Source organism: Danio aesculapii, chromosome 24, assembly GCF_903798145.1.
Source record: "Danio aesculapii chromosome 24, fDanAes4.1, whole genome shotgun sequence".
NCBI classification, from domain to species: domain Eukaryota; kingdom Metazoa; phylum Chordata; class Actinopteri; order Cypriniformes; family Danionidae; genus Danio; species Danio aesculapii.
The window spans coordinates 25,222,842-25,235,680 of record NC_079458.1 but is presented as its reverse complement, the minus strand read 5'-3'; the positions used below and the strand labels follow the sequence as shown (position 1 = coordinate 25,235,680).

Below are 12,839 nucleotides of genomic sequence, written 5' to 3'. Positions count from 1 at the left end.
CCTGAGGGAATCTATGATGTGCCTAACGATTGATTCCCAGGGGCTTCAGCATCAACGCTTGACGTGGAGCATGTCTGAAGCTGGGGCTGACACAATCATCATAGCAGCGTCAGCCAATGATATTAGCCGAAATTAGTCAGCTGCTGTCTGAGCTGGGGTATTTGCATAAAATGATCTGATTAGCTTGTGCTTCTGTTGGCGCTTGAAATGTTGAGAAATTCCCAACTTCTGAAGTGAGCAACGCTGCTGAAGTGGCGCCGATGGATGCACAGTTTAGTTCGGCAATGCTTGACGTCATCCAAATAATTTTATTTTTATTTTTTGCATTTTTTACATAAAATTCAATTTGCCTCTCCTCCTCAGACTGACACACATGCAGGTTGCCAGATTGACAAACCAACAGGAGCGAGCCAAAAACAAAAGTATTCACACCAGTAGATTATATATGCAAAGTCGATGCTAATGCAAATCAATCATAATGTGCAATGCATTTGTTGCAAACAACACAAAAAAAGTAGAAAAAAGTGAAAAACATCCCCCGAGTAAAATAGAGCAAGTGAACTGGCTAAGCTTATGTGTACATTTTTAGTATTTGTATTGTTTGTGTTGTGTGTATGTGTTTGCAAAAAATTTAGCTGCAACTCTGCTCCGGGGGTCACATTTGTGGCCATGCACACAGATATCTAAATAGCCTTCATGGCTGAAATGAAATATGCTGTGTTTTCTAATAAGGCAACCCAGGGTTCCAAAATATACATGGGCAAAATGGAAGTGGGCAGAGTTACACAGACCAAAGACAGAAATTCCAACTTTAGCATTGTTTTTCTGATAAACAGCATGTTCACTTAGCATGTTTCTTAAACATACACATATTATAGTATTATTTTTTGCTTTAGAAGAATCCAAAACTTACATACAGCTCCTTTAATATTAGCCTGATACGACAGGTCATGAGTGCACTACGTTCTGTTCAGCCTGGGGCCGGTGTGACATAACTGTCCCTTCTCATAAAGCGGTGATGGAAGACTCTCCAGACACAGTAAGATCTCAGCCAGCAGCCACAGGGCTTCTGCTGTGCTCTAGATCACCTCAAAATGAGGTTACCGTCTAGCCGGAGTCACGCCTCTGTGGGGAATGATCATTTCTTATTAATTTTTCAGCTCTGGAAAGGATGAAAATGGTCGTTGTGCATCTGTAACGTTCTCCTTAATTGTTTTTTGATAGTTAGTTCCTTGCTTTCTCTTGGCAAGCCTAAAGTCTCACACACTTGGATCTGAGCCAGAGAGCTCATGGTCAATAAATGCGAGGAACTCATTTGATATTAAAATCCATTTGGAGGCAGTTGCAGACATCAAGCTTGGCATTATCCAGCATTCCAGTGCCAGCGGTGAAATGTGAATGCGGTCGCCGTCTGTGGACGCCGTCATTGTCTGCTGGATCCTCATCTCTCAGTGAAGGACAACACACACACACACACACACGCACACAGGAGTGCTGCTTCTGAAAAGCCTGTTGTTTTTCCCAGAATGCGGAGGAGCTGAATACAAGTGATTATCATCCAAGATCTGCCGGATTTCTATCCAAGTTCATTTATCCTCTCAGTGACAATCGATAATACCTAGCTAAACACAGAGATTGGACTGAAAAAAAGAGAGTTTCTTTTACAGTATATCCTAGAGATCAGTAAATTTAACAATTGTTTGAGGCATAGATCAATTGACTGATGTAGCAGAACTATTTTATTAATGACGAGCGCACAAAAATGCTCACTGTACAAATATGTAATTTCATGGTGTTCTTTTTATGTGTGTGTCTGTTTACAGGAGGCAGAATGGCATTGCGATGAATTTACCAAAGGAGCCTGTTTCAGTCGGGGTAAATCAGAGGTAAATGTTTCCTATTTTGGTCAACGTTTTAAAAAGGGATTTTAAATAAGGCCTTTATGTTCGGCGATGTATTATCAAAAGTTCTCTTGTAAGTAAGTTTCATCATCCATTCAACATCCTGTAAGTTTCAGAACTTAAAACTTTCTTGTTAATCTTAAATCATCTTAAACTGAAATCAATATGTCAATGTGTCATGTTATCACATAATAGTGTTTAAACTCCTCCTCCACAAAAGATCACCACCTACTTCTACATCAATGTCTGATAAGCTCCACCCAAAGTCCCTTTAAAGCAAGTAATTTAACCTGGTGGCCATCTTGGAATACACCCCAGGCATGCAAGTGCAGCTCATCTATCTCCTTGAATGAGAATACGTCAAGTTCTGAAAATTTTTTTAAAAGTGTCTTATAAATTATTTCTTAACATTTAAATCAGGACAAAAAACTGCAATTTATTTGAATAGCCCAAGCTTATTCACACATGCACCTGAATTCACAACACCAACTTCCTTTATAGCTGTTACTGGTGGATTAAATGTCATCCAATAGCTTACACAAGGTCATTTCCAAATTATTCAATCACCAATCTATAGCATAGATGTCTATGGCTGCGTCCGAAATTGCCTACTACTCAGTAGGTACTGAATTTGAATTTAAATGTACAACTCGGCCATTAGAAAAGTACCTTCTTCACAGTTTGAATGTCAGTAGTATGAATGGAATATGGACGTACTACATCCGCCATTCCTACCCTAATCAATTGCGTCGCTTTACTCACATTCATGAATTTTCTCGCAGTGCATCATGGGATAGCGTAGTGTCCATCTGATGCACACTTCAGATTCTCGCCGGAAATAGTAGGTCATCCAGGTACTTCTCACATACTGTTTTTCAAATTCTATGAATTCGGACATACTACTCGGCTCATTTTTACTTTAGCGTACTCTAAAGTATGGAAGTATGCTATTTCAGATGCAGCTAAACTCTGTGGATCTGCATGGTTTTGCTTTAACTCTAATTAAATACACCTGATCCAATTGATTGAGTTCTTTAGGCTTGTTTGAAAACCTATAGAGGTAAGTATGTTGAATCAGGGTTTAAACTAAACTGTTTGATTCCCCTGGGCTAAAGGAGGTGGCTCTCTTCCCTAGAGCATTCATACTGACCTTTGCATTTTTACCCTATTAAAAACTATACATGTGACCCGTCTTTTGTATTCTATAGTTTTTAAGTTTGTTTATAGTTAGTAATTCTATAGCGCTTCACATTTTCCATGTTTTTTATGTTACAACCTTATTCCAAAATAGATAAAACAAATTTATTTCCTACTGTGTACAGCCATTTTCAGATCTCTCCAGAGATGTTCAATAGGATTTAGGTCTGGGCTCTGGCTGAGTCACTCAAGAACATTCACCGAGTTGTTGTGAAGCCACTCCATTGATATTTTGACAGTGTGCTTTGGGTCGTTGTCCTACTGGAAGATCTGAGGATCTGTCCAGTCTGAGGTCAAGAGCATTCTGAAATAGGTTTTCATTTAGGATGTCTCTGCACATTGCTGCATTCATCTTTCCCTCTATCCTCACTAGTCTTCCAGTTCCTGCTCCTGAAAAACATCCCCACACCATGATGCTCACCATCATGGTTCACGGTAGGGATGGTATTAGCCTGGTGATGAGCAGTGCCTGGTTTTCTCCAAACGTAACGCCTGGCATTCACACCTGAAGTTCAATTTTAGTCTCATCAGAGCAGAGAATTTTGTTTCTTATGATCTGAGAGTCCTTCAGATGCCTTTTGGCAAATTCCAGGAGAGTGGCTTCCGTCTGGCCAGTCTACCATACAGACCTGATTGGTGGATTGCTGCCCAGATGGTTGTGCTTCTGTAAGGTTCTCCTCTCTCCACAGAAGAACGCTGGAGCTCAGACAGAGTGACCATCGGGTTATTGATCACCTCCCTGACTAAGGCCCTTCTCCCCCTATCACTCAGCTTAGATAGCCGGCCAGCTCTAGGAAGAATCCTGGTGGTTCCAAACATCTTCCCTCGTGGATGATGGAGGCCACTGTGCTCATTGCAACTTTCAGAGCAGCAGAAAATTTTCTGTAACCTTCCCCAACCTTGTGCCACGAGACAATCCGGTCTTGGAGATCTAAAGACAATTCTTTTGTCTTCATGCTTGGTTTGTGTTTTGACATGCACTGTCAACCCTGGGACCTTATATAGACAGGTGTATGCCTTTTCAAATCATGTCCAATTAACTGAATTTACCACACGTGAACTCCAATTAAGCTGCTGAAACATCTCAAGATTGATCAGCATTGTCTTTCAATGCTGTGCCAACATACAGTAATCTTCTATTTACAAAATTGAATCTGAGAAATGCACAAGAATTTAAATTCGCTTGGACTGTAGAATGCCTGTACAAATAACAATTAATATACAGTTACTTAAGAAACAGTTATTCTCTCGTTTTGATGTGCATTTAAGAAGCTATTCAATTTTCAAATGCAAATAATATTGTTGGAATATTAAGTTTACATTCTTTAGCAAAATGGAACTACTGTACATTACTTTTAAAAAGTAATAGAGAAAGATTAACATCTGAATCCATCAAGGATGCATTAAGTTGATCAAAAGTGGCATTTACATTTTTTTTTGTAAAAAAAAAAAAAAAAGAGTATTTGTACTACTGTATTTTGTAAAATTGTTCAGTATAAAAGGCAAAATCAAAGGAACAAAAATGAATAATCTATTAACTTGACAGTCTAAAACTTTATCATTGTAAAGGCCTTACTGACATTTAGATTTATAATAATACACATTTGTTATAAAATGTAATATCTACATTTATATAGAACTTTTTTAGACACTCAAATAACTTTACACATTGGGGGAATCTCCTCATTTACCACCATTGTGTAGTATCTACCTGGATGACACGATGGCAGCCATAATGCACCAGACTGCACACCACACACCAGCTAATTGGTGGAGAGGAGACATGAATGACATGAGGAGTGATGAATATGGGGCTGGTTAGGAGGCCTTGATGGACAGAGACCAGTGGGCAAATTTGGCCAGGATGCCGGTTTAACCCTACTCTTTTTTAAAGGTATTTTTCACGACCACAGAGAGTCGGAATTAAAGTCTTATCCAAAAGACGGTGCTCACTGAGCAGCATAAAGTCCACTTCCCTATACTGGGGCGTTAGGACCCACACAGACCTCAGGTTGAGTGCCCCCAGCTGGCCTCATTAACATGACTTCCAGCAGCAACCTAGCTTTTCCATGTGGTCTCCCATCCAGGTACTGACCAGGCGCAGCCCTACTTAGCTTCAGTGGGCGATCATGTGAGAGTTGCAGAGAGCTAGCTGACAGTGTATGAACACAGATAGAAGAACGATTCACTTCCCAAAATCTAATATTTCCTTTTAATCAATTTACTGTGGTGTGAGGTCAGTTTTATTTTGATTTGACCCATGAATTCAAAGCAAAATAATTTAGTTAATTGAGAGTTCATCTCCAACCTGCTGGACAAAGATAAACATGTTTTTTTTATAACATTTTACCATTTTTTTTTACAAGTCCATGAGAGTAACTTTTCATAACCTGTGGTTGGCTAAAATTGTGCACCATGCAATATTGATCCACTCAGAAGCAACTCAGGCAGCATCCTGTTGCTATAGCAACCACCTCAGGCGAATGCAATTTCTCCTCAGCGTCACAAAGAAATATGAGCTAACTAACTTGTAATCTGACCTTTGTGGTTGTAATTTAGTAAAGGCCTTTTGTTTTGGGGCTTCCCTTTGGTGAGGGAGAGGGTACGGATTGAAACCTCCAAACCCCACTGTAATTCACACCTAGAATGAAGGTTGTTTTAAATGTTACCTGTACTTAAGAAAGCAATCGGCCTCCTAAAATAGCAGAGCCATTATTTATGACAGCGCTCTTGCTCGGGCATTCCCATGTCTCTTCCACTTTACTATGGAGCTGTATTCATGCCACTACAGCACTGACTCCCTTGTGCTTTTGAAGGCTGACTGAATCAGATCAGATTTGTGCTACAAAATGTTTCTTTAATCTCTTTAATATTTCACTTACTCCAGCTCTGTCAAACATGAGACTGTGGATCCCCCGTTGCTTTATTGTATATGCTAAGCCATTTTTAGTCCTAGGAACACTGTCTAGGGCTTGTGTTTGGAATTGCCGGCCATCCTTCCAACCTGGGCTGAACCCCAAGGTGTATTTCTAGGGTCCCTGTGTGGTTTCAGTCTACAGTATGTGAATAGCCCTACAAGGTTTTTTTTTTCTCGTGAAATATATTCTGGGCATCATAGTAAGATGGATTACTCTGACCAACATGTGTCTAATTCAGAATTGCAAGAGGTGGCTGTCGTAACTTGCTTGCAATTGTGGAGCTTTTCTGTATCGTGTGGAGATATACTTAAAATATTCCAAAAATAATAGTGTTACTGAAAAAAAAAATGGAAATTTGGTTCCAAAAACTGACTTTTTTTTTGTGTGCAACACAGGAGGCTTCAGACTGCCCAAATCCAATTTAAATCTGATGTAAATAATTGGATGTCCACATGTGACATCCTTTTTTTAAGATTTGCATGGCAGCCCATTGAACCACTTGTGGAAATGTTATGAAAATTGGCTAGCCCATGCTCATTGGAAATGTGTACCTCAGTCTACATTTTTTCCAAAATGTAAAATATGCTGCCTCGGTTACATTTTATTGCATATGTCAGATGACAAATCTATTAGAGAGTGCTGTTTACTTTTTTGATGTATCTGAAAGGTACATTTTATTATGTTTCAGATACACATACACATCTATGAGAAGGTAGGGCTTGTCGTATACATCTAGTGAACCACTGACCCAACTAGTAAAATTTTCAGAAAAAGCAAACAAAAGAGAATTGTATATTTAAATCACATAGTTTTACCCTGGTTTTATATTGCTTTTACCTTTTTTGTGGAACAGTACTTGAACATGAACTATATCCCACTTACACCAAACTGACCAAACAGTTGTCAATACACTCACCGGTCACTTTATTAGGTACACATTACTAGTACCGGGTTGGACCCCTTTTTGCCTTCAGAACTGCCTTAATCCTTTGTGGCATACTGTAGATTCAACAAGGTACTGGAAATATTCCTCAGAAATTTTGGTCCATACTGACATGATAGCATCACACAGTTGCTGATTTGTCGGCTGCACATCCATGATGTGAATCTCCCATTCCACCACATCCCAAAGGTGCCCTATTGGATTGAAAAAAGTAGGCATACTGAGTATACGTGCGTATAGCCCCGATTACACCACTGATCCCAGTTTAGCAGCAGGGTTTGAAATACTTAGACCAGCCCATCTGGCACCAACAACTATGCCACATTCAAATCTTTCAAGTCACTTAAATCACCTTTCTTCCCCATTCTGATGCTCAGTTTGAATTGCAGCAGATCATCTTGACCATGTCTACTTGCCTAAATGCATCTAATTGCTGCCATGATATTGGCTGATTAGAAATATGCATTATCGAGCAGTTGGACAGTTGAACCTAATAATGTGGCCGGTGAGTGTATAGAGATATGTAAATAGATGAGGCAAAATTATTTAATTATGTATTTGATTGAGACAATCATAGTTATTTTGTGGTATCTATTTGATATTGTGCAAAGAACCGCATGGCAATATTCCTTTATTCGCATATAATATAACCCTGTAAATATTAATGTGAAAAGGAACAAACATTATTGGTTACTGCCCCATAGTTTTAATTTTTTCTAGATACTGCAGTCATATGTATTGTAAGTTGAAGTATGTTACTGTATGTTTTACTGTATGTTTCAGTTTCACAAAAATTTAGACTGAAACATGTATTTAAAATGAGCCTGTGTTGAATCTGGCACATAGTTAGAAAGTAGCTTGTACTTTAATTTCAGCAAATTAGAAGTCTGTAACTCAACCCCTCTAATTTCATCAACAGCCTAATTTGCACAGGCATTTAGTTACTTTTAGAACTGGAAGAACTAGGAGAAAAATGTATTTTTATTTAATTGACCTATATGGCTTACGATTCAGTATGATTTTTCCAATCATGAACATCAAACCATATCATCTTGACAAAGTAGAATTTAAAATTTGATTAATCAAACCACTCTCAGATATTTTACAGTTGAAACGAATTTGACAAAGAGCTCACTAAAGTGGATGTGAGGCTGTGAATTTATTGGAGAATGCTCTCATTCATCCCCTACATTAGTCCACTAGTATAGTCCCCTTTAAGGAGTGAATTCAAGTACTCATTGAACCAGAAAGAATGCCATTGTTTTTGTGCTTTGCTCTTTGATAAATTCCTTAGACTAATTATATTTTGTCATGGTTTATGTAAAGAGTTAAGACGAGTTCTTTTATATGCTTTAAACACCCATGTTTCATTTTATTACTGTTTGCTTTAAGAATAGAATTGAACATTGCATCGTTGCACTAACATTGATTTCACAAAGTTATTGTATGGCTTTAGAAGATTTAAATTGTAGCGTGCAATTTGTATGAACTGCTTTGTGAAGCTTAAAAGCCTCAGTCCTCAAAAGAAGAATGAAAGTAATTCAAGTTTACAAGAACAAGATTGTAAGGACTGAAATTCCATTTTTTTAACCATTCCTTTGAACACTTCGTAACTTTTTTTGCTTATTTTACACATCACAAAGCAATATGAAAAGGTTTTTTTCCTCCACATGGTATCTTTAATTGAATTCTGTGAGTAATTGTGTCTTTCAACCACTGCATCTGGTTTCCTTGAGTCGGCCGCTTCAAGAACAAAGCAAAGCGTTTGATGGAGTGAATGGTGTTCTGTCGAATCCGTTTTGTTTATAATGCAAACAGTGCAGAACAGACACTATATTATGCTATGGAGTGTAGCCATCTGTCAGGGGTTTTCATAAACATGTCACATCGTGATATGGTAGGCATATTAAATCTCAGTTTATTTACGCATACAGCAAAGCACTGCCCTCCAGGCAAATTGCATTAGCAAATGTAAATCATCCTTTTCTTTTCAGGACTCCGCTTAGTGCAGGAAAATGAACGCTTTCTGGAGTTAACAGCCATTCTGATGAGGAAATAAAGTTGACCCCTCAAGCACTGCCTTGAAACACCTTTAAATCAACACACAGAGAGAGCGAAGGGGTGACAAGGTTTCAAGTACTTGAGACAAGCATGATTTACTGGCTCAAAAGCCTTGTAAAAACACACTGAACTGAAGCAGTACAATTCAACAAGTCCTGCAGAAGCTCTAATACAGCAAATATATATACAAATGTAACACAGCTTCTGTGTTGTGTGGGCTCTGCATTTCTGGAAGTTAGCCAAAGTCAATTTAAGAGAAGGAAGTGCAGTCAGCGGCCATCTTGGAAAAACAGCAGAGAGCTGTTTTTGGCAAAGATACAATACAATACTGCCTTAAACTGATCAAAAGTGGCAGTAAATATATTAATATTATTACTGAAGGTTTCTGTTTCAAATAAATACTGTTCTTTTGAACTGTCTATTCATAAATGCAACACAGATTCCAAACAAAGATTTGAAGCAGTAGAGCTATTCTTAAAGACTGGAACTATGGATCTTCTTGCTGTGTGGTGACAGTGTTATTTCCTGAGCTGCCCTTTTTTAAACAAATGAAAAAATTTAATAATGAACATAATATGATTTCACAAAGACCCTGTGACATTGAAAACTGCATTGAAAACTATGACATTGAAAACTAAGTATTAACTGCTAATATTTTTCTGTTGGGAAAAAGGAATATATTTTTTATTAGTTTTGTCTTTTTTCTTTTCATTAAACAATTGTATTTGTTTTGCTTAAAGTGATGTACATTAACCAAACTTCTTCTCAAGTGTGGTATGCCTTGCATACTAATGAAGCGTTTTTACAGAAGTAGATGAAGCTGAAAGAAATGCAAAGGCCTGATTGTCTAAAATTATCTTGAGCTCTGCAGCGAAACTTCTTGTGAGCAGAGCAGAGATAGGTTGAAAATGAACACAGAATTTACAGTTGAGAAGTCTTGTGCTTGAGACGTTCTGCAGAGAATTTGTAAAAAAAAAATGTGTGTATGGGTGCGGCCAATGGAGGACTGGAGAATGATTAACAAGTGATGAATTTCACTAAACTCCACCTGTTGATATCAGCTGTGTATAAAAGCACAAATCAGGAAATGAAAGTTGTTGCACACCTCCTGAATGTAACTTTTGTACTCTGCTGACCTTTTTTATTGAACACGCATGGAATTGATTAGATATTCCGACATCTCATTTGTTAATGCAGTACAGTAAACAATTTCAATAACAATATTTTTTATTAGTTATTTTCAGTTGACAAAAATAAAGCAGGTCTCCAATTTAGTTGTTTTCTTTAAAAGATTAATTTTACTTAGTTAATGGACATTTTAGAACGAACAAACAAATAAAAATGAAATAAAAAAAAGTATTTTTTTTTCTTGTATTACACTTCAAGACTTCTGTACACTAACAAAAACTGTTTTGTTTATGCTTCATGTTCAGTCATCAATTAAATCTGAAAGCTAAATCTAAAAGCAAATGTAAGGTTTTTTTGTTCAAAACAATTACAATTGGTAAAGTTGGCTAGCCTGTAAAATGAACATTTTAGAGCAAACAAGTTTATTTTAAAAGGTCATTTTCTCTTTTAAAACAAAGGTGTGTTTTGCCTATTCATTTTTTTTTTATTGACCTGGGATGCATTTCCGAAAACCATTGTTAGCCAACTAAGGTCACAAGTTCCGTCATTACAAACATGATTCGTTGATTTGGCCTTTCCCAAATCCATCGTTCCAATGAACATTCGCAAACTGCATCACAAACTTGTATGCTTGAAACTACACTTCTGGAGCTGTAGTTAGAAACATAATTCCTGGCTGTGTTCTATTCACAGTTATCCCCCCTATGCCCTATTCGTTTAGAATATTCTAACATTTAAACTTGGAATAATTTTTTTAAAAGCATTAAGGTCATCTCTTTTAGATGTAATTTGCTTTCAAAACATTTTTACAGTTCAGTTTTAGCGATCTTCAGGTTTACAATTGCGCTCCCTTTGCAGGGCACTTTGAAAACATTGATGTCATTTTGAACACAGCCGTGGCTCATGACAAAAGCTTGTAAAAATAGACTTTTCAAAAAATAATAAAAACAATATCCCACATAATAATAATAATAATACAAAATAATAATAATAAATAATATTATTAATATTATTAATATTATTATTAAAGTAGGATTTTTTTTTCATTTCCTAATAATAGCTTAATTTCTTAATAAATAGCTTCATTATTTAATTTTCCAATTAATGTATGTATGATATTAGAATACGTGTTAGCTTTTGTAAGAGATTTTATGTTTTAGAACAGAATATGTAATGTTCTTAATAATATTTGTAACAGAAACATAGGCCCTATGTGTGCTATTTACATATATTTCAATTAATATGGAAAACGAGTGCATGTTTTTACCAAAACTAATATTGGATTTTTTTTTAAAATGTGTGTGCGTATAAAACAATATAATTTGCACAAAGAAATTATTGGGTTCTTTTCTAAAGAAGTTGTTAACACCCTGTTTAGAACATTATTATGGGCGTTTTACATTATAACTAACGTGGTTCAAACAATGGATCTGCGACAGAGAAACTACGGGACAGAGAACTACATTGTTCTTTTCCCAAAGGATGCATTATACTATGATGCCACGAGTAACGTCATTGTTTTGGAAACGCACCCCTGGTCAACATTTGTAATGCTGATAGAGAAGGCTTTTTTCTACAGCTAACATGCTTTAACATATTTTCCATTATGTCTTTTTCACAGGAGGAGTGCCAGAATTACATCCGTGTCCTCCTCGTCAACGGCGACAGGCTATTTACCTGCGGAACAAATGCATTCACTCCTATTTGCACCAATCGCACGGTAATGTAAACGCATCAATGCACTTGATATATGCAGAGACTTCCTGGCCTGATGTTACGCTACAGCTTTGTCTCAAACTCTTTTTCTCTCTCTCTCTTTCTCCCACATTGACCTCTTTTGACATTTTCATCACTGCGTGGGTTGTGTAGCATAGCATGTGGTATTTCGAACTAAAGCCTGTGGTTTATTTCAATAACAGTTTTGTTCGTGCTTCATCTCAGAAGAGGCTTTCTTGAGATTGGGACAAAAACAACAACAACAACAACATCCAAGGCCTGATACTCTAATAAAGCATGTACTTGTAGGATCTTTAAGTTCTGTGTCCTTTGTGAAAAGTTCACACTTGATATGCAGGTCTCGTATAGACGGCTCGCGCTTTATCTTTGACAAATTTTTCCAACACATAGTAGCAATAACTGCCATTCAATTCGGCTGATTGAAAGATAAGCATCTCCGCCAAGCACATTTACTGACATCCTCCCCCATTATTTCCTCTCACACCTCCTGGTTTCCATTCATGCATGTAAATCTCCTGAATTTGAATGACTGGATTACTTGTCTATCCTTTCCTCAAACCTGATAATGATGATGACTGTCGATTCACCAACGATGCCAATCATCACCTCAGTGGCTCTTTGAAGGATGGCGGGAATTATTGACTCAAAGCTAAATCACCCTAGGGATTTACCATCATGAGTATCTCGTGCCAGCAGAAAAGGACTTAGCGCAGCCAGGAAAAGACTCCGGCGCGTCCTTGTAGCGCCGCCAGTGAAGCTGTATCTTTAAACGGGGCTGTAGTGGCGCTCGGTGCGTAGCACAAACACAGCTGCCGGTGTCCTGAAGAGGCGTCTTTCAACCCTCTCCATTAATGTGCATTATGGGTAGCGTGTCCATATCTGTGAAGGCTTCCGAGTGCCATTTGTCAGAAGGTGTTCCATCAATAAATGCCTTTCATCTTTCTTTGCACCCAA

General features: G+C 37.6%; 1 protein-coding gene across 2 annotated transcripts in view; it reads left to right on the top strand.

Moving 5' to 3' along the window:
• sema5a (sema domain, seven thrombospondin repeats (type 1 and type 1-like), transmembrane domain (TM) and short cytoplasmic domain, (semaphorin) 5A) overlaps window positions 1–12,839 on the top strand; it is a 298,541-nt gene that overhangs the window by 145,151 nt on the left and 140,551 nt on the right. For both annotated transcript variants that reach the window (XM_056451158.1, XM_056451159.1), the window contains exons 5-6: window positions 1,824–1,886; window positions 11,770–11,868. In XM_056451158.1, the coding sequence (XP_056307133.1) occupies window positions 1,824–1,886; window positions 11,770–11,868 (162 nt within the window). The remainder of the gene's footprint in view (window positions 1–1,823; window positions 1,887–11,769; window positions 11,869–12,839) is intronic.